Source organism: Mytilus edulis, chromosome 1, assembly GCF_963676685.1.
Source record: "Mytilus edulis chromosome 1, xbMytEdul2.2, whole genome shotgun sequence".
Classification (NCBI taxonomy): Eukaryota; Metazoa; Mollusca; class Bivalvia; order Mytilida; family Mytilidae; genus Mytilus; species Mytilus edulis.
In genome coordinates this window covers 98,716,331-98,739,126 of record NC_092344.1, presented here as the reverse complement: position 1 = coordinate 98,739,126, position 22,796 = coordinate 98,716,331, and the positions used below count along the sequence as shown (strand labels likewise).

The 22,796-nt window shown below is 34.2% G+C and overlaps 2 protein-coding genes across 14 annotated transcripts in view; both read right to left on the bottom strand.

Moving 5' to 3' along the window:
- Positions 1-5,585, bottom strand: part of LOC139497360 (calcium/calmodulin-dependent protein kinase type 1-like) — a 55,848-nt gene extending 50,263 nt beyond the window's left edge. Inside the window, exon 1 of the mRNA XM_071285575.1 lies at positions 5,360-5,585. Within this exon, the coding sequence (XP_071141676.1) occupies positions 5,360-5,457 (98 nt within the window). The 5' untranslated portion in view covers positions 5,458-5,585. The remainder of the gene's footprint in view (positions 1-5,359) is intronic.
- A 4,982-nt stretch (positions 5,586-10,567) lies between these two features.
- Positions 10,568-22,796, bottom strand: part of LOC139497263 (dynein axonemal heavy chain 12-like) — a 68,031-nt gene continuing 55,802 nt past the window's right edge. For 10 of the 13 annotated variants that reach the window (XM_071285459.1, XM_071285468.1, XM_071285447.1 and 7 more), the window contains 11 exons: positions 22,375-22,599; positions 21,978-22,157; positions 21,213-21,353; positions 20,876-21,013; positions 17,254-17,487; positions 16,697-16,879; positions 15,159-15,262; positions 14,293-14,497; positions 12,857-12,994; positions 12,494-12,585; positions 10,568-11,694 (listed from right to left, as the gene is read on the bottom strand). In XM_071285459.1, coding sequence (XP_071141560.1) covers positions 11,433-11,694; positions 12,494-12,585; positions 12,857-12,994; positions 14,293-14,497; positions 15,159-15,262; positions 16,697-16,879; positions 17,254-17,487; positions 20,876-21,013; positions 21,213-21,353; positions 21,978-22,157; positions 22,375-22,599 — 1,902 coding nt within the window. In that variant the 3' untranslated portion in view covers positions 10,568-11,432. Of the gene's footprint in view, positions 11,695-12,493; positions 12,586-12,856; positions 12,995-14,292; positions 14,498-15,158; positions 15,263-15,797; positions 15,848-15,996; positions 16,047-16,696; positions 16,880-17,253; positions 17,488-17,799; positions 17,911-20,875; positions 21,014-21,212; positions 21,354-21,977; positions 22,158-22,374; positions 22,600-22,796 lie in introns of those variants that run through there. The other 3 variants (XM_071285476.1, XM_071285483.1, XM_071285538.1) reach the window with 3 other exon arrangements.

Below are 22,796 nucleotides of genomic sequence, written 5' to 3'. Positions count from 1 at the left end.
TGCTGCTAGTATCTGAGATATGGACTTGACCACCAAAACTTAACCTTGTTCACTGATCCATGAAATGAGGTCAAGGTCAAGTGAAAACTGTCTGATGGGCATGAGGACCTTGCAAGGTACGCACATACCAAATATAATTATCCTATTACATATAATAAGAGAGAATTCAACATTACAAAAATTCTGAACTTTTTTTTCAAGTGGTCACTGAACCATGAAAATGAGGTCAAGGACATTGATTTGGACATGTGACTGACGGAAACTTCGTAACATGAGGCATCTATATACAAAGTATGAAGCATCCAGGTTTTTCACCTTCTAAAATATTAACCTTTTAAGAAGTTAGCTAACGCCGCCGCCGGATCACTATCCCTATGTCGAGCTTTCTGCAACAAAAGTTGCAGGCTCGACAAAAACCATGAAAATAAACATGATTTTTTTCCCTGCTTTACTGCACTCACTAAAATCAGATTTTTAACAAACCATTTCTCCCATCAGACATTGTCAGATATAGAACATCTTAAATGCATATCCAAGACTTTCAGGAAAACAATTTGAATTACTAGCGTCAGACATTTGACATTATTTGAAATTTATAGCCATTTTCTGCAATCAGCATGAAATAATAGCAAATGTCATTTCAAAAATACCTTATCCAATGTTTTCCTTTTTATGTCAAAGTTATGGATATCACTGAACAATATCAGTATCAATACATGTTCATTTTCAATACATGGTCGTATAAAACACGATTTAATGGATACATCAAAGAATTGTATAAACTGGATTATCGGAAATAAGCAAATACCGATAAAAATATATTCTGGGGGAAAAGTGTATGATTACAAATGGTTACAAATATATAAGCATTAACAATAAGAAAGCTGGACGTAAATTTTGCCAATGTCAGAAAAACCTTGTAATTAGCATTGATTTTTCATTACTATAATTTCCCTATGGTCACAAATTACATGAAGAATGTCCCAATATTGATCAGTGTCAAAGTCGACCTGTTTCTATATAAGCTTCAACAAATCCTGATTATAAACACAAATAAGAACAAGAGTTATTCCTCGTATAATCAGATTTAGTGTGCGACAAAATTGAATTTAAAACCACTTTGGACAAGAAAAAGCAACATTTGTGCAATCTGACAGAGGATTGTAATTTCATCACAAGAAATACGTTTGTTCATTTATACTAAAACCAGAATTAAGTGTAAATATTAGTTAAGTTGGATAGAATCAGCTTCATGTGTTCTCTCTTTCCTTTAAACTTCCAACAAAAATTCCTCTTATAACAGTATACAAACTGTATCAAAGATAAAAGACTCAACCCAATAAAAATGTTTGAAATTTTCTGTCTAAAATACTGTAAAGGGGATAACCATTATAGGCTCAACATAATATTTCCATTCACTTTCAGATGCATAAGCTACGTGTAATAGAAACCTGTATGTTTATCAGAAAAATAAAACTTAGTATTTCAAAAAATGATTTACTTACTCCCCCTCAAGTTTTAACACTATATACATGTATGAAAAGAAGCATATCTTCAAATGCTTGTATATTTTGGTCGGGTTGTTGTCTCTTTGACACATTCCCAATTTCCATTTCCATTCTCAATTTTATGTTTTGATATATACAAATGTACAAGGTTTATTTCTTACATATCTTTTATGAATTTTAAGCATTTGTTGAACCATTATTTCACAGTGTCAAAATTAAATACAATTGTTTATGAAAAACAATCATCTTTAAAAAACACTGTTTTGTTAGGACATCAAAGGTCAGAATTAATTTTAAACAAATAACAATTAGATGCTTTTGAATACCAGTGACAAATATACCTATGCAACCCTATCAATATTATAATACTTGTATCAAGATGACCAAATAATCAGATATCAAGAAGATAAATTATACGATAAGCTATATATATGTCACAATTATAAAGTGCAATGAAAACTGACCGACATTATGCATGTTTATTCTGTATTATTCATTATTTGATTTTTGGTCCAATTTTTACATAATTTATTTTAGTTTTTACCAATAAAACTAACTGCCATTACTGAATGAAAACGGATTCAATATCAACCATGGCACATTTTGAATATAGAACATTTTGGATCCTACGGTGTGGGTAAGGTTTCAATGAAGCTTAATAATGTACAAAAATGTCCAAATCGCTGAATTTGACCTTCTCTCCAAAATGTGCTGCCTTTGAAACCTACATGTATAACAAATAATCATAAAGATATTTGTTTTACTTAATATTAAGGCTTTTGAATTATATTTCTTTCAGTATCAGATTGGGGATTTTTAGATATTTTGGGATAAACTTGAAATTCAAGACCAAATTTTGCTTAAAGTGGATCTCGGTTGTCCTTTCTAACATAAGAGACTATTCTATACATGTACCACGATCTTGGTTGTCCTTTCTAACATAAGAGACTATTCTATACATAACAGTCTATTATTTGAACTTGGAACTATTTTTAACTATGGAATTTGCTTGATTTCTTGTTATTGAAATTTTTAATAAATTCCATGATTATTCTGTACTGAAATGTTCTGTGCTGTGCACAACACTTTCTATTACAAAGAAAATAGTATATTTTCAATAGAATGTACTGTGCCGCGCACAACACTATCTAACCAAAATACATTGTATGGAAAGTGTTATTAACCGCTCAAAAGATCATAATACAAAATAAACATGGAATTTATAAAAAAAATTTAAACACAAGAAATTATGCGAATTCCATAATAAAAAATAATTCCAAGTTCAAATAATAGCCTGTTACATGTACCACTTAGTTAAAGGTATGTTTCAGTGTTTATAATTTCCGGTATCAAAGTTACATGAAGACCTTTCGACTCTCTCTTGATCTGTCCCTGGTAGATTAATCTCATACATGTTTTATATGTTGCTTTTATTAGAACAGGATAATATTGGTCAATTATAGGTTATAACTCCCCTGATGTCACAGCAGTCAGAACAGATTGTTGAGACAATTGATTCAATGCTCTATATAAGTAACTTTACTGTTTCAAACAGCTTTTATAATCATTTTACATTTTCTGCATTCTCTTCAGTAATATTAAACATTTTTTAATTTGCACAGTTTAAAAGTTTTTTGATTTGCCCAAAAATCAATTCTGCATGAACAACTATACCTTATTATTTATAATAGTCACAGTGTTCATGGTACATACATGTAGCTATACAACAAAAATGACATACATGCAGCTTTCATCTGAATAGAACATTTCCATCTGAGGATCTATAAACATTATCATCAGGCAAAAATGACTCTGAACTATGAAGCCTCTTTTTGTTTCCATTGCTTAAATGTACAACAAAATATTTAATTCATGTTTCCAAACTACTGCCAGCCTGAGATGGTTTATTCAAAAATGTGCTTTGAATGCGGTTGTTTCTGAATGTATGCTCCATTTTACTTTACATGAAATTATATTAAGAATTATAATTTGATGTAAGAAGAGTGATTTCCTTTTATTCTGCTGTATAAAATCTATTCTTAATTATCTAATAACAAATACACATACATGTATATGCAGAAATATATAACAAAACAAGTATTACATTAGGTCTCATTTAGGAAATTCCCTTTAAAATTTAAAGCGATACATGCACTTGAAGTCTTCATGTATAACTTAAATTCTAAATAGGATTCATGGTTGACCAAAATTTATGATCTATATTTAAATTCTTAGAAATACCACTTCTTCAGTAATGGATTTCACAACCGTTTCAAATCTTTTTTCACAGTCAATATCCTGAGTCAAAAAAATTATATCCTTATATACAACCTCATATCCTTTCCAGGAAACTTAGTAGTACTGAAATGTTGTAGTGATAACCTAAAATGATATCACCCTTATTCCTTGTAACTTCTTTATTTATAAGTGATTTGCAATTTGTGATATTTACATTTTGTTTTTATTTGAAACAATAAATGAAATTAAAAAAGTTCAAATTAAACCTATTTCATTTACATAGCTAATGCAAGTTTAAAGTTTATCATGTAGCCCTTAAAAAGGTGGAGGAAAGCTCATTTTTAAAGACAGTACTTCATACATTGTATTTGGGTGTGTCCATGAAACTAACTCAAAAAAATCAATAATCATGATAATTTTATTTAGAAATAACAATTTTTTTTTAACATGCTGGGTTTGGTGTAATCACAATGAACGGATGTTAAATGTCCAGTGGTAAATTAAAAATACATGTATGCTGCTTTGTTCAAAACTAAAAGGATGGGCTAGATTTTTAATATTGTAGTTCATTGGTAACAGTCTGTATGAAGACATGTTATCCTACCTTGACGAATAATTCTAACTCCAGTCTTTATTAAATCATTTCTAAATCTTGTACATGTATGCTTAACAGAAAAGGAGAAAATTATAATACCAATTTTTATGTCTTTGGTTTGGCCTCACTAGGGATCAAACCTAAATTAAATATATTTCGAAAAGGACCAATCGGATGAAGTTGTTACTTCAATGTGCCTTAGAGGATAATAACATACATGTTCATTGAATGACAATGCCAGCACATGTAGAGGTCAAAATCATTAAAATCGCTTCTCATTTTTTACCCTATAGTGAGAATATCTTTATATTACTGAGACCAAACACATACATGATTAATACTGGCAGTTTATTACTAAGTCCTTATTCAATTTGTGGGGCTGCAACTTTTTACACAATAATTCCTACGATTATTAATTTATAAAACATAAGTTGGGAATGTTTCAACAGAGACATATATATGGTTATTATGAAATAAATTTTAAGATTTATTGCAAGTTATAGAGAAGATAACTGCTTTTCTTTACATTTTTTAAGTTTTACAAATGTGGTCATCTGTATAATTATCAATGATTTGTATAGTAATTAAGACTATACAAATTCTTGGTAATATTTTAATTGACATTCAATCATGGATCACTGGACAAATTAAATATGATTCTTCACACCAGTTGGAATTTTTATTAGTATAATGTAAATATTATATGATACACTAAAAGTGATCAATAAAAATCAATTTCAAAGTTGAAATACTGAGCTGTAAGATCAAACTGTATCTAGTCTACAATATTGTTTACATATTTTACGGTTCAATAAGCAGGAAAAACAGGTGCTCGTTTACACGATAACTATTTATCCATCTATTTATTATGCATTACTTTAACTTTCATTATTGAAATGAATAATTTAGACACAAAATTAGTTGAATTTTCATTTATTTAAGTGTAATAGTTTCTATCGTGTATTATTTTCATGGGTGGATGTGTGTAATGAAAGAGTCTGTTGAGAAAATGACTTACGTTCCGAGCTTTTTCTTAAACTCGTATCTCCTTTTAATGTCCGATTCTTTTCCTGGGTGTTTCTTTTCACCGTCATTCTTCTTTCCGAATAACGGCATTATGTCCCTACGGAAAAAATTGTCAACAGAAATTTGTATGTCCCTCTCAAGTCATTTGTGTATTTGTAAGGCTTTTCTCATTCAACACTTTTCTCACTGTATCACGTGACGTCACAATATGGAAGGCGAGTTTGCATATGTTATAAAGAAAATCAATAATATTGTCAGTTGTCATTATGTAATTATACGAGTTTGAGATCAGTCCTATTTGTACAATTTACAATGTGTGTTCTCTATTTAAAGATTTTCTGCATTCTTTGGTTGTTTTTTTTTTTTAACTTTTAGTGTTAAATTAATCAGCCATATCATTTACTACCTCGGTTTATAACTATACAGTTAGCCAGTACGACAGTAGTCACTTTGGTAGATGCCCAGCCAGATTGAAAATTATTTTATACATTTAATTTTCAATTAGTGTATGAGTAAAATGGAAAATACACGGTTTACAAGAACGATTTGACATATTTAAATGATTTTAATAATTCGAGTACACCCAATTCTCAAACCGACGGGTGCCAGTAGTGGCACAAGAACTGTTATGTTGTTACCTGCAGTTATTGTAAGGGAGCTACCATTTGATTTTTATGGGGGGGGGGGGGGGGGGGGGGGGGGGCTAGGATGAAAAATGTTGTCTGCATTTTTTTTAGTTGTTATCTCTGTCCTGCCTTTTTATTTTTCACTCTATTCGGTCCTGCCTTTTTTTTTATTAGTTTGTCCTGACTTTTTTTCATAAATTGTCATCCTGCCTTTTTTTTTTTTGCGGTGTCTCATCCTGCCTTTTTTTTTACTCAGAACTCCTGTCCTGCCTATTTTTTTCAAATTTCATCCTAGCCCCCCCCCTAAAAAATCAAATGGTAGCTCCCTAACCAGCGAAATTTATTCATGTAGGAACTGATCTAAAAATGTTTGATTTCAAAACAATATGTGAAAATGATTTAAACCATGTAACACAATGAATTAAACTTTAAGTGTATTGAACAATAAGACATACACTTTAATTATAAGGGAGTTGGTTAAAAACAACTGAACTATTCATAAGTATATAAAGGAGTGAGCAAAATGTCCAATTTATGGTTAATGAAAAATCTGTTAACCCAGAGATTTGGAATAATTGATTTAACGGGACTCTTCTAGAATGGTATTCTGGAATAGTGACAATGTTTCAAAAGATGATAGTACATATACAATTTTGGAATATTAAAACTGAGTTTACCTTCTTATTTGGTATTGTGTCAATGCAGCTGACTCCTCTTTTTGTCATTGCAAAATATTTTGACCTTTCTTTCGGTCATGGCGAAAGTGCATTTACTACATTTCTGTTACGGAAGAGCATTGATATTCATTTCTGTCACGACAGTGCATATACTACCTTTCTGTCACGACAGTGCATTGACTACCTTTCTGTCACGACAGTGTATTGACTGCCTTTCTGTCACGACAGTGCATTGACTACTTTTCTGTAACGGCAGTGTATTGACTACCTTTCTGTCACGACAATGCATTGACTACCTTTCTGTTACGATAGTGCGTAAACTACCTTTCTGTCAAGACAGTGCATTCAATACCATTCTGTCACGACTGCATTGACTACCTTGCTGTCACGACAGTGCATTGCCTACCTTTCTGTCACGACAGTGCATTGATTACCTTTCTGTCACGACAGTGCATATACTACCTTTCTGTCACGACAGTGCATTGACTACCTTTCTGTCACGACAGTGTATTGACTGCCTTTCTGTCACGACAGTGCATTGACTACCTTTCTGTCACGACAGTGTATTGACTGCCTTTCTGTCACGACAGTGCATTGACTACCTTTCTGTCACGATAGTGCGTTGACTACCTTTCTGTCAAGACAGTGCATTCAATACCATTCTGTCACGACTGCATTGACTACCTTGCTGTCACGACAGTGCATTGCCTACCTTTCTGTCACGACAGTGCATTGATTACCTTTCTGTCACGACAGTGCATATACTACCTTTTTTGTCACGACAGTGCATTGACTATCTTTCTGTCACGACAGTGTATTGACTGCCTTTCTGTCACGACAGTGCATTGACTACCTTTCTGTAACGGCAGTGTATTGACTACCTTTCTGTCACGACAATGCATTGACTACCTTTCTGTTACGACAGTGAGTTGACTACCTTTCTGTCACGATAGTGCGTTGACTACCTTTCTGTCAAGACAGTGCATTCAATACCATTCTGTCACGACTGCATTGACTACCTTGCTGTCACGACAGTGCATTGCCTACCTTTCTGTCACGACAGTGCATTGATTACCTTTCTGTCACGACAGTGTATTGACTACCTTTCAGTCACGACAGTGCATTGACTAACTTCCTGGTATGACAGTGTTTTGACAACCTTTCTGTTACGACAGTGTATTGATTACCTTTCCGTCACGACAGTGTTTTGACTACCTTTCTGTCACGACAGTGTATTGACTACCTTTCTGTCACGACAGTGTATTGACTAACTTCCTGGTATGACAGTGTTTTGACAACCCTTCTGTTACGACAGTGTATTGCTTACCTTTCTGTCACGACAGTATTTTGAATACCTTTCTGTCACGACAGTGTATTGACTACCTTTCTGTCACGACAGTGTATTGACTACCTTTCTGTCACTACAGTGAATTGATTACCTTTCTGTCACGACAGTGCATTGACTACCTTCCTCTGACGACTGCATTGACTACTTTGCTGTCACGACAGTGTATTGACTATCTTTCTGTCACGACAATGTATTGACTACCTTTGCTGTCACAACAGTGTTTTGACTACCTTTCTGTCACGACAGTGTATTGATTACCTTTCTGTCACGACAGTGCATTGACTCTCTTCCTCTCACGACTGCATTGACTACTTTGCTGTCACGACAGTGCATTGACAACCTTTCTGTCACTACAGTGAATTGATTACCTTTCTGTCACGACAGTGCATTGACTACCTTCCTCTGACGACTGCATTGACTACTTTGCTGTCACAACAGTGTATTCACTATCTTTCTATCACGACAATGTATTGACTACCTTTGCTGTCACAACAGTGTTTTGACTACCTTTCTGTCACGACAAATTATTGATTACCTTTCTGTCACGACAGTGCATTGAATATCTTCCTCTCACGACTGCAGTGACTACTTTGCTGTCACGACAGTGCATTGACTACCTTTCTGTCACAACAGTACATTGACTACCTTTCTGTCACGACAGTGTATTGATTACCTATCTGTCACGACAGTGTTTTGACTACCTTTCTGTCACGACAGTGCATTGACTACCTTGCTGTCACGACAATGCATTGATTACCTTTCTGTCACGGCAGTGCATTGACCTCCTTTCTGTCATGACAGTGCATTGACTACCTTTCTATTACGGCAGTGCATTGACATCCTTTCTGTCATGACAGTGCATTGACTACCTTTCTGTCACGACAGTGTATTGATTACCTTTCTGTCACGACAGTGCATTGCCCACCTTTGTGTCATGACAGTGCATTGACTACCTTTCGTCACGACAGTGTATCGACTACCTTTCTGTCACGAAATTGCATTGACTACCTTTCTGTTACGACAGTGCTTTGATTACCTTTCTGTCACGACAGTGTATTGACTACCTTTTTTTCACGACAGTGCATTGACTACCTTTCTGTCACGACAGCGCATTGACCTTCCTGTCTGTCATTGTGAAATGTATAGACCTTTTTTCGGTCATGGTGCCGGTCCGTTGACCAACGTTCTTTCATGACAGTGTATTGACTTCTTTTCTGTCAGGCTGCCATGTATTGACCTTTGTTTCTGTCATGATGACAGTGCATTGATGCCTTTTCCTTCATGACAGTGCATTGGCCTTCCTTTCTGTCATTGACACGTATTGACATGATTTGATCTTCTTTTCTGTCACGACAGTGGCTTTACTTTTTTTTCGGTTATGGTGATATACATTGACCTTCTAGTCTTTGATGGTGACAGTGCATTTACCTACCTTTCTGTCATGTCAGTGCATTGACCTTCTTTCTGTTTAAGTGACATGCATTGAAAATCTTTTGTCCTTATTTTCTATCATCATGGCAGTGAATTTACCTACATTTCTGCAATGGTGAATTGCATTGACCTGCATTTCTGGCATGATAGTGCATTGAAAGTTCATAGTGTCATGGCGACATGCATTGGCAATGAGGACAATGTATTAACCTTCCTTTCGGTCATGGTCAAAGTGTATTGACCTTTCATTCTGTCATGGTGACATGCTTTGACCTTCCTTTTTGTTATGGTGACAGTGTATTGACTTTCATTTGTCATGGTAACATGCATTGACCTTTCTGTCTGTCAAGGGGACAGTGTATACCGATGGACCCTTTTTTACGGTGACATCCAATGACTTTCCTATCTGTCATGGTGACAGTGCATTGAATTCCTTTCTTTCATGTTGACAGTGGATTTACCTTCCCTTCTATCAAGACAGTATATTGACTCACAAGTAATAGTCACTGTATGGGAACCTTTTTTTGACCAGTGATTGTACATCAACCTTTTTGTAATGGCAATAGTATACAGACTATACTGGAAACGGTGACTGCACATGATAAGTGACAGTACATTGACAAGATTTGGAATAGTGAAAAATCATTCATCTCTCTAAAGTAGTGACATAAAATTTGACCTTCTTGAATAACAACATTACTACAGCATTTTGGAATAGTGTCAGTTCATTTTCCTTTTCTATTTGTAACAGAGCAACTACAATTCAGAATAGTCACATTACACTGAAACTCTGGAATAGTCCCAATAAATTGTATATTGTGTAATGTTGACAGTACATTGACAGAACCTTTCTGAAATGGAAATGGTACTTTAATCTTCATGAGTAGTATATTATTATTGTATGTGAAATGGTGCATTGCATTGGCCATTCTTGAAAGGTCAACAGTAAATTGACCTGTTGCAATTAAAGAGTACCTAAACCCTTCTCTGAGTTGGTGACAGTACAATCTTTCTAGAAAAAAATAATAAGGCAATGGAATTATTGAATAGTGTCAGTATATATTGTAGGTTGAAAGTATAGAAATGAAAAATGTCTACAACGAAAAACAAAACACCACTTGTGAAAACATAATTTATTGTAAGAGTTTTATGCTTTTTCAAAGATATCACAGATGAAATAAAACAAAATACCACATTATATCTTACAGACTGATTTCTGTTTTCTAAATAATACTTCACTACTTTATGCAACCTTTTTTTTAAATGCATTCATAAGTACTGGTGTCTAATTCTATTTGTTCTTCCTTATGGAAAAATTGATTTCTCTAAAGCATATCTTTTTATATGATCATTTCTACTTTGTGGTCATCAAAAATACATGGAATGTGAAATTTAAAGACAACATCTGGTTAACACACAATGTAAAAATAAACATTGGACGGTTAGGTATTCTTTGTAAAATACATATATAAATAACAAAAACATTAATAAATATGTGTTGTATATTTGTTTCAGTTTTATATGGTTAAATCAGTATTGGACGGAATGTATAAATCATAAACGGTGTATAAAAATATGTACATATAATATTCATTTGAGAAGCAATAAAAAGATAACTAGATTAGATTAAGGTTCTGTCAAGTTATCAGAATCCTGATTAAAAAGTGTAATCTTATGACAAAAACTTCACTGCAACACCGAGAGAACAAGGTCACTATAAACTACCAAATATCATGTATTGGGGTTTGAAAAAAATAAAATTACTTTGTCTTGGAGAAGTCTATATCACAGCATATCCAACAAATCAAGTAACTAAATAAATATATCAACAATATTTCAATAAAATCTTCAAATAAATAAAACAAATTTATGGTAATTTTCACTCTGACAAGAGATAACTGGTTCAAATTCATATGCATAGCTCATCACAGTTTGTCAATAAAAATATAGTATGAAATAAATTCCTCAAGAGCACTAAGATATTTAATCGTCCAGTTGACAAAGTAATGCCAATCCACGTTTTATCCAGTGTTCTATAGGTCGATCTGTAGGTAGCAGCATTGCCAACACAAAGTTTGTTGAATGGCCAGTGGTTGACAAAACACCTTTTCGTTCACTGGTTTTGTAGACCGGTATTTCATAACGCTTGTCTGATTTATCAATATCAGCTTTCTTAGCAGGTCTGGCCCATACAGCTGGGAGTGGATCGAATAAAATCTTAGGTAGCTGTTCTGTCAAATTTCCCCTGCAAAACATACAATTAATGGTTAATTAAATAATTTCCAATGCTTCAGGTGAAATCAGTAGCATGATTCTTAACATAGTATGCCCAATTGTGACAAGTTTTCTTTATTAATTGTGTTACAATTAAAGTCTATTTAGAAAGGAAGCACACATTCCACACACCTGCATATAAAGGGAAACACAGTATAGTGACTTGCTTTGACAGATTTTTTCTGATCACTTTTAGGAATAATTCTTTTCTGCTGTTACACATTTAGATTTTTTAGAAACTATGATCTTCATCTCAAAAAAATAAACCCCAACAACTTCATAGCAAGTGGTATGAGATAAGATTCTGATTGAAGGAGTTTATAATTCAATGTCAATCTCTGTGCAACATTTTATTAGCCAACAACTACTTTGTTTAATTTAAATATCACTTATTTCATCATTAAAATTACTTTAACTAAATCATCACAAATGATAGAAAGTTATATAGTAAAAAAAAAAATACCAATTTACATTGATCACAGAAACTGTGTCTGATAAAATAAGAAGTGGTATGATTGCCAATGAGACAACTCTTCACAAGAGACCAAATGACACAGACATTAACATCTTTTAGGTCACTTTATGGCCTTCAACAATGAGCAAAGCCCTTACCTGACTTCAGTGTTTTATCTGATCATGAAACTTTGTACACTAATTGTGATTGAGGGGGAACTGCTTATCTGTTGTTATACGTCTGCTTGAATTTGAATGTCAATATTTAAAAAATGAACAAAATTTCATGTTTTTTTCTCTAGTAACTTTGAACTTACTTGTGCTTGTCCCAGCGTCCACCGTCTAAGAATAGACCATACACATAGCAACCATCCTCTGGGTGTTCATTCATAATGTCAACCTTTAAAACCTGAATATAGAAAGTATAAATGTTATAATATCTTTTTATCTAAAATAAACTTTCACATGTTTATGGGCTTGTCATTAAATTGTTAGCCGAGTACAAAACCTTCCTTTTTCAAAAGGTCGAGGGATGATTAGAGGAAAATAATTATTGACTCATGAAAATGTGAACACAATTTAGTCTTCATTTAATTCATCCATGATTTTATTGCAGATAAATATGGTTAATTAGATAGTTATATTAATTTTCATTGATATGAAGTATACTATAAACTAACCTCAAAATCGTATCCTAATGTATCAATAGGTATAGTGTACTTTCTGGCAAAGTTCTGCATGACACCAGTCAAGAATGCTTGTGTGAAGAAAAATCCTGATATCCAGAATGATGTTGGCTTTCCTTCATCATACCATTTCTGTATACAAAAAAAAACGTAATAATTAGTATATATTACGGATTACAAATGTGTCTAGGTTTGTGATTGGATAACAACACAGAGATGTCAGTATATATTCAGGAAACTGCCGGGGTATATACGAAGTTTTTATCCCCAATTTGAACCTCAAAAACGTCATCATAACACCGGTTACTATGTGACGTAGTCATAAGTATCAAACTGTCAGAGGCTCACAGAGGGAAAATAATGGTGTGCTTCAGTCAATAATACATTTTTGATACAAAATCACGCAATTTACACTTTTAATACTTTAATTTAATGTTAAAAGTGTTATTATAAATTATTACATACACGATAAAATTATGTTTACAGCAAATTAGAAAATCCTTCATGAATGCCGAACATATCAGGTTGGGTTTTTCAATATATATGTGTTGTCAACAAATACCTACACTGGAAAATAACATTAAGTCAGGGGTAATCCGTAATATATGTGTAATTCAGGTCTCAAAAAGGGTATATACTGTGACATTTCCGGCTTAGGGCTTATATCCCCTTCGCCTTCGGGGATATAAACCCGGGAATGTCACAGTATATACCCTTTCTGAGACCTGAATAACATATAATATCATAATCAAAATAACTGCTGGAATATATTAATTGTAATTCATAATGTTTATTGTCAGTAATAAATGAATAAACATCTGTATATGTCAAAAAGTAATAAATTTCTAATTTGACTTTGTTCTTTGAAGTCTCCAGTTCTAACAAAAGAGTAAAGAATCGCAAAGAGTATTTTGTCATAAATGTCAGGGAAATATGTATTTAAACCTGTGACATTTCAACAGTGTGACCTGAGAATTACAATAAGTCTATTTCAATAGTAGCAAGTCTGTATGCATCTATACTTTCGATTCCCTCCGAAAGCATATTTTTGATGAAAAATAAGAAGAAAAAAAGACTTTAGATTCAGAAAGATTACAACTTTAATTAGTATTTTAAACTTTTTCAAAAATACCTTTGTAAGTTATAATCAGTGATTTTCAGGAAAATCATAGGAAGTTATAAAAAAGAAGATGTGGTATGATTGCCAATGAGACAACTGTCCATAAGAGACCAAAATGACACAGAAATTAACAACTATAGGTCACCGTATGGCCTTCAACAATTAGCAAAGCCCATACCGCATAGTCAGCTATAAAAGGCCCTAAAATGACAATGTAAAACAATTCAAACGAGAAAACTAAAGGCCTTATTAGAGTTAGCTGAGTTGTTTATTCTTTACATGTGAACATATTTTATTCCCTCTGATTTACCTGTAAAAATTTGAGTCTGTCTAAGAAGTCATTGATGTAACTTCCAAGAGGTTTAAGTGATGGGTATGACCTCTTGGCCCACATAGCAGGTAACTGACCAATCATCAAACTGCCAGCTAATTTTTCTAAATCTGTTGACATGACCACAAGACCTTTGATGGCTTTCTGTATGTTTACCAGACTGCTTCTGATGATGGACAGCAAACTGTAAATACAAATAAATTCAAATATTATTAGGCTGTATACAAGTGGCAACAACATTTTGTAAATAGGATAACCTACTAAAAAGTGTTTCTAATGACACTTGTCTTGTTAAAATAAATCAACTGTGTAACTATGTTGTGTTTTTTCCTGCCATATTTGTTTATAAGATAAATTAGGCTATTAATTTTCTCTTTTGAATTGTATACTATAAATTCAGAAATTTTGCAAAAATTGGGACAGGGTTATAATCACAATAATTAAAACTCTATTTTTTGATTTTTTTTATTAAGAATTAAACAGGATTTTCACAATATCGCAAACATTATAATTGCATTTTAGTCCAAAATGTCAAAATCGCAATAATAAATGCACACAATAATTTCTGAATTTACAGTAATATTTTTTGTGAAGCAATGACCTTTTATAGTTTATAGGTATTGGTAAATCAAGAAGACTGTATGGTGATCTATAGTTGTTAACATCCTTATCCATTTGAACTTTCCTGGATAGCTGTCTCATATCGATCATCCCACATCTCTTTATTTTACATAGATATAAGTGTAGCTTATTTTACAAAATAACAGTCAGATCTATCAGTCAAACATACAACTCATATGAATTGTTTGTACATTTTAAACTTCAACATGTTTTGGTATACTTACGTATTAAATCTTTCCATTTCTTGTACCAACACTGTATTCATACTCTCACTGTACAACACAGGGTACTTTTTAGTGGCTGTCTCAATATCAAAATTTTTAGGAAGCTGAAAATATAAACAACTCCGTCAATAAAATCTGAATCAAATACAACATACAAAACCATATCCAGAAAAAAGACGTGCATGTTTTCAATGTAATCTACATCAACTTTAATCTAATCCTTGAATGTAATAAGCACAAACAAAGCTTTTATCTGTGTTGTCAACTGTTACCTTAACACCATTCTTTATTATTTTTTATTTTATCAGTATATTAACATTAAAAAGACAAGATACAAACCTTAGCAAGGATATCCCCAGCTATAGTATACAGTGAATCATCAGCTTGACCTCCACCCCCTGATATCAGTATATTAACATTAAAAGGACAAGATACAAACCTTAGCAAGGATATCCCCAGCTATAGTATACAGTGAATCATCAGCCTGACCTCCACCCCCTGATATCAGTATATTAACATTAAAAGGACAAGATACAAACCTTAGCAAGGATATCCCCAGCTATAGTATACAGTGAATCATCAGCTTGACCTCCACCCCCTGATATCAGTATATTAACATTAAAAGGACAAGATACAAACCTTAGCAAGGATATCCCCAGCTATAGTATACAGTGAATCATCAGCCTGACCTCCACCCCCTGATATCAGTATATTAACATTAAAAGGACAAGATACAAACCTTAGCAAGGATATCCCCAGCTATATGACACAGTGAATCATCAGCCTGACCTCCACCCCCTGATATCAGTATATTAACATTAAAAGACAAGATACAAACCTTAGCAAGGATATCCCCAGCTATAGTATACAGTGAATCATCAGCCTGACCTCCACCCCCTGATATCAGTATATTAACATTAAAAGGACAAGATACAAACCTTAGCAAGGATATCCCCAGCTATAGTATACAGTGAATCATCAGCCTGACCTCCACCCCCTGATATCAGTATATTAACATTAAAAGGACAAGATACAAACCTTAGCAAGGATATCCCCAGCTATATGACACAGTGAATCATCAGCCTGACCTCCACCCCCTGATATCAGCATATTAACATTAAAAGGACAAGATACAAACCTTAGCAAGGATATCCCCAGCTATATGACACAGTGAATCATCAGCCTGACCTCCACCCCCTGATATCAGTATATTAACATTAAAAGGACAAGATACAAACCTTAGCAAGGATATCCCCAGCTATATGACACAGTGAATCATCAGCCTGACCTCCACCCCCTGATATCAGCATATTAACATTAAAAGGACAAGATACAAACCTTAGCAAGGATATCCCCAGCTATATGACACAGTGAATCATCAGCCTGACCTCCACCCCCTGATATCAGTATATTAACATTAAAAGGACAAGATACAAACCTTAGCAAGGATATCCCCAGGTATATGACACAGTGAATCATCAGCCTGACCTCCACCCCCTGATATCAGTATATTAACATTAAAAGGACAAGATACAAACCTTAGCAAGGATATCCCCAGCTATAGTATACAGTGAATCATCAGCTTGACCTCCACCCCCTGATCCTTGACCTTCAGTCAGCAAGACAGAGGAAAATAATAATTTGGTGTCCTGCATGTCCTTTGATATATCCACATTTTCATGCATTCCAAATATTTCTGGGTTCTGATTGGTTGGCAAATTCTGCAAATAACAAAAAGGTTAATCTAGATAACAGAACAGGATTGAAAGTTTTCTCTCCGAGCTTGTGTACAATTTGTTTTTTAAAGGACAAAACATCTTTTTTATTTGAAACATTTTATTTAGAACTGGCTACTGTCACTGAAAATCTTTTGAAATAAAAGATTAATAAATACATGTATAATTAAGAACTTAAATCCAACTGACTGATTTGTATAAAACATAACTTCCTTTTGTAGCAAACTGATTTCAGCCTTTATTTCTTTGAATAATACCATGTATTCATATGGAATATTAATTCAGGCGGAGAAAATTTTACACCCTTTTAACATTGAATATGATGTTTACTTTCTCTTTCGATAAGCTCTACAACATACCCTAATGAATTCAATATAATCTTCATATGCCATCTTAGGTGGGGAATAGTAGTTTCCACTTGGAGAGAACTTATACCGAGCCTCGTTTATTATGGTAGGAGTATAGTAATCCTGCAGGATAGCTCTGAGACATCGCCTGTCCCAGTCATCAGTGACACGACCACCATAATTACACTCTCCTGTCATGTAGGTGATAGCATCAAATGGTACCTCTTCATACTCATTAATAAACATCTGGAATAGAACAAAAATTATAGAACTTAGTGTCATGTAGGTGATAGCATCAAATGGTACCTCTTCATACTCATTAATAAACATCTGGAATAGAACAAAAATTACAGAACTTAGTGTCATGTAGGTGATAGCATCAAATGGTACCTCTTCATACTCATTAATAAACATCTGGAATAGAACAAAAAATTACAGAACTTAGTGTCATGTAGGTGATAGCACTAAATGGTACCTCTTCATACTCATTAATAAACATCTGGAATAGAACAAAAAATTACAGAACTTAGTGTCATGTAGGTGATAGCATCAAATGGTACCTCTCCATACTCATTAATAAACATCTGGAATAGAACAAACAATTACAGAACTTAGTGTCATGTAGGTGATAGCATCAAATGGTACCACTTCATACTCATTAATAAACATCTGGAATAGAACAAAACTAGAGGCTCTCAAGAGCCTGTATCGCTCACCTGATTCTACTTGGGTTTTTGAAATCATATGAAAAATATAAAATTTGGCTAAAAGTGACAACACAACCTCATTGATAAGGAAAGGAACATGTTTAATTTCATTCAAAAGTCCCCCACTGGTGGCCATCTTGGATGGCGGATCGGCTACAAAGTAACAACACTTGGTCAGCACCTCATAAGGAACATTCATGCCATGTTTGGTTTTATTCCATTCAGTGGTTCTCTAAAAGAAGTCATTTGTATGCATTTCCCATAGGGTCCTATGTTAAACTAAGTCTCCTGCTGGGGGCCATCTTGGATGATGGATCTGCTACAAAGTAACAACACTTGGTCAGCACCTCATAAGGAACATTCATGCAATGTTTAGTTTTATTCCATTCAGTGGTTCTCTAAAAGAAGTCATTTGTATGCATTTCCAATAGGGTCCTATGTTAAACTAAGTCCCTGCTGGCGGCCATCTTGGATAATGGATCGGCTACAAAGTAACAACACTTGGTCAGCACCACATTAGGAACATTCATGCCATGTTTGATTTCATTCCATTCAGTGGTTCTCTAAAAGAAGTCATTTGTATGCATTTCCCATAGGGTCCTATGTTAAACTAAGTCCCATGCTGGCGGCCATCTTGGATGAAGGATGGGCTACAAAGAAACAACACATGGTCAGCACGGCATAAGGAACATTCATGCAATGTTTGGTTTCATTACATTCAGTTGTTCTCTAAAAGAAGTCATTTGTATGCATTTCCCATAGGGTCCTATGTTAAACTAAGTCCCCCGCTGGCGTCCATCTTGGATAATGGATCGGCTACAAAGTAACAACACTTGGTCAGCACCACATTAGGAACATTCATGCCATGTTTGATTTCATTCCATTCAGTGGTTCTCTAAAAGAAGTCATTTGTATGCATTTCCCATAGGGTCCTATGTTAAACTAAGTCCCCCGCTGGCGGCCATCTTGGATGATGGATTGGCTACAAAGTAACAACACTTGGTCAGCACTCCATAAGGAACATTCATGCTATGTTTGGTTTCATTCCATTTAGTGGTTCTCTAGAAGAAGTCATTTGTATGCATTTCCAATAGGGTCCTATGTTAAACTAAGTCCCCCGCTGGCGGCCATCTTGGATGATGGATCGGCTACAAAGTAACAACACTTGGTCAGCACTCCATAAGGAACATTCATGCTATGTTTGGTTTCATTCCATTTAGTGGTTCTCTAGAAGAAGTCATTTGTATGCATTTCCCATAGGGTCCTGTGTTAAACTAAGTCCCCCGCTGGCGGCCATCTTGGATGATGGATCGGCTACAAAGTAACAACACTTGGTCAGCACCTCATAAGGAACATTCATGCTATGTTTGGTTTTATTCCATTCAGTGGTTCTCTAAAAGAAGTCATTTGTATGCATTTCCCATAGGGTCCTATGTTAAACTAAGTTCCCGGCTGGCGGCCATCTTGGATGATGGATCGGCAACAAAGTAACAACACTTGGTCAGCACCTCATAAGGAACATTCATGCCATGTTTGGTTTCATTCCATTCAGTGGTTCTCTAGAGGAAGTCATTTGTATGCATTTCCCATAGGGTCCTATGTTAAACTAAGTCCCCTGCTGGCGGCCATCTTGGATGATGGATCGGCAACAAAGTAACAACACTTGGTCAGCACCTCATAAGGAACATTCATGCCATGTTTGGTTTCATTCAATTCAGTGGTTCTCTAAAAGAAGTCATTTGTATGCATTTCCCATAGGGTCCTATGTTAAACTAAGTCCCCTGCTGGCGGCCATCTTGGATGATGGATCTGCTACAAAGTAACAACACTTGGTCAGCACCCCATAAGGAACATTCATGCTATGTTTGGTTTTATTCCATTCAGTGGTTCTCTAAAAGAAGTCATTTGTATGCATTTCCCATAGGGTCCTATGTTAAACTAAGTCCCCGGCTAGCAGCCATCTTGGATGATGGATCGGCAACAAAGTAACAACACTTGGTCAGTACCTCATAAGGAACATTCATGCCATGTTTGGTTTCATTCCATTCAGTGGTTCTCTAAAAGAAGTCATTTGTATGCATTTCCCATAGGGTCCTATGTTAAACTAAGTCCCCCGCTGGCGTCCATCTTGGATGATGGATCGGCTACAAAGTAACAACACTTGGTCAGCACCTCATAAGGAACATTCATGCCATGTTTGGTTCCATTCCATTCAGTGGTTCTCTAGAAGAAGTTCAAAATGTAAATTGTTAACGACGACGACGACGACGGACGCCGGACGCCGGACGCCAAGTGGTGAGAAAAGCTCACTTGGCCCTTCGGGCCAGGTGAGCTAAAAATAACAGAACTTAACATGTGCACTTTATTAAATACAAATATTTGTAATGTACATGACATCATAGTTTTATACTTTCAATTTAAAAGTCAATTATAACAGAACATTCAGTATAAAAAATAAGTATTATGTACAAGTTTCATAACATTAGGTGGAGGCAAAGTTAGAGGACAGAAAAAAATAAGCAATTTTGCTATTTGTAAACGGGCATTACTCTGAAATGGTTAAAGTGACACTACCATAATCAATCTTCATCTGTATTTTGTGGTAATAAGCCTTCTGTATAAGTTTCATTACAATTGTTTGAGGCAAACTAAATTTAGAGAACAGAAACGAAAAATCGGCAATTTACCCATTTGTAAAGGTAAATAAGTCTAGAACAATTTAAGTGACACCACAAATATTTAAATTTAATCTGTGTTTTGTATTAATAAGCATTGTATGTAAGTTTCATAGAAATTCTTTGAGGCAAACTTTTGGACAACTGCGGGGGCATAAAAATTAAATAACACAGAGTGATAAATCAGATTGTTACCTCTCGAAAAACATTGTCAACTTTGCATCACACAGAGAAATACTCTTAAAATCTTACCTGTAACTGTCTGATGGAGATTCTAAGATCAGATTCGTTGAATCCATAAGCAATATTCCATCCCAGAGGACCAAATTTACGTCTCTCTTGAATAATGGCATGGAAGAAACACAACCCATACAGCAGCTTTTCAAAATTCTGAAGAAAATAATATTATCAAATATAATAAAAAACAACAAGTAATGCAATGCTAAATCAAATAATAATTTGTTTATATAACTGTACACTTTAAGCATGCAGGAAATGTCTTGAAATTGTTGAGAGGGCATGAAAATTAAATTATAACTGATTAAAAATATTAAGAGTAAGATCAACTGTCTACAAAATATATACTAACTTGTTCTTTTCCTGGACATCCTGCATAGAATTCAGCATCACTGATTGGATCATTAAGATAGGACTGTAACAGGTTCTGTCTCAAACCAGTTGGTGGTTCATTAGTCATCTTGACTCCATTCTGTAAAACTGTTACAGGGAACTGCAAAAATAGGTAGAATATTATTTAGATGTCATACATTTTCCTGAAATTCAAGTTGGTTTATGTTTCCTTATGTCCATGATTTTATATCATAAATAATTGAATGGTTATCATTATGTATTTCAATGCAGTGAGACCAATCTAAAACTATTCAAAAGATTGACAGATAATTTTGTTCAGATTAAACAGTTTACTGAGGTTATAATATTAAAGAATATATACTGCAACTCCTGGTACAAAAATAACATAAGTTTCTGGTTTACTCAAGGTTTAATTTTAGATAGGTTTCACTGTATATATGCTTCATAGAGATCAATTTACAAGGTTACTGGTCAACTTTTCACTGTAGGTGATTCCAAGCAATTTATTTGTTCTGTTGTTTAAATAACCTGTAAGTTCACAGACTACAGAACATTTCTTTTGTAGCATGTAATTAGTTCATACTGTGATTGGGTGAATATTATAGAAATTTAAACAATGAAAACTAGTTATTGGCATATTTTTTCTTTTTTTCTGGTTACAATACTTTTTGTCTACTGCCATGTCAAAACAACTAAATGTTGTATGAAAAAAGCATGTTTAGGTTGTGTAATTCATTTAAAGTAGAACTGTACAATAATTCACCTTATCTGATGGATAACTGGTAAGCCACAGTCTGAATTCTGAGTGTGTATTTTCTGGTGTAAGTTCTTCACATAACTTCTCCAGTGGCGTCATCCATGACACAGCCAAGTGACAGTTCTGTAACATTACCCAGCTACCTTCTTCTCTGGCCTTCGTTATCATTCTACTGGCTATTGGTCCCTATGTAAGAACAGAGGTCATTAGTATATAATTACTGATGTTTTCACTGAAAATGCTTGATTTAAAATTTGCTGTAAATAGGAATTATCATTGAAAGCTGAGAAAAGATTCAGTATACCTTATTCATCACATGTAGTAACTTAATCATTTAATTAACTCAAAATTATGTGGACTACAGTTGTGTTTAAAAGGGTAATAATAAATGGAGTTGTCCTACCTGTCCCTGACCGAGAGATATAGAGTTAAATTTGTTTCCTCCAAATCCTTTGTCTTCTGCGAACTTCAACAATGCCATGGTTGGATCAGCTCCAGGTGATAAGACAAAAATCAATGGAGCACAGCAGTTAGAATCAGCATAACTCTTGGCTAAATCAAATGGTGGGGGTTCAACAAACTTCTTACCAAGCTTCTCCATCACAAAGTTTGTTATAGCTGGAATAATCTAAAAATAAACCACACATTGTTAGGAACATTAACAATACTGTACTGGTGAATTGTTGCAAGTACAGTAAAACATATTAATGTATGTAAAGATTGTGGGAAGAACCAACATAGATCTGGATCTACCTTCATTAGCATTACACAATTAGTACAATTAAAGATCATCCTAACTTATATTGAAACTGTTACCAGATGCAT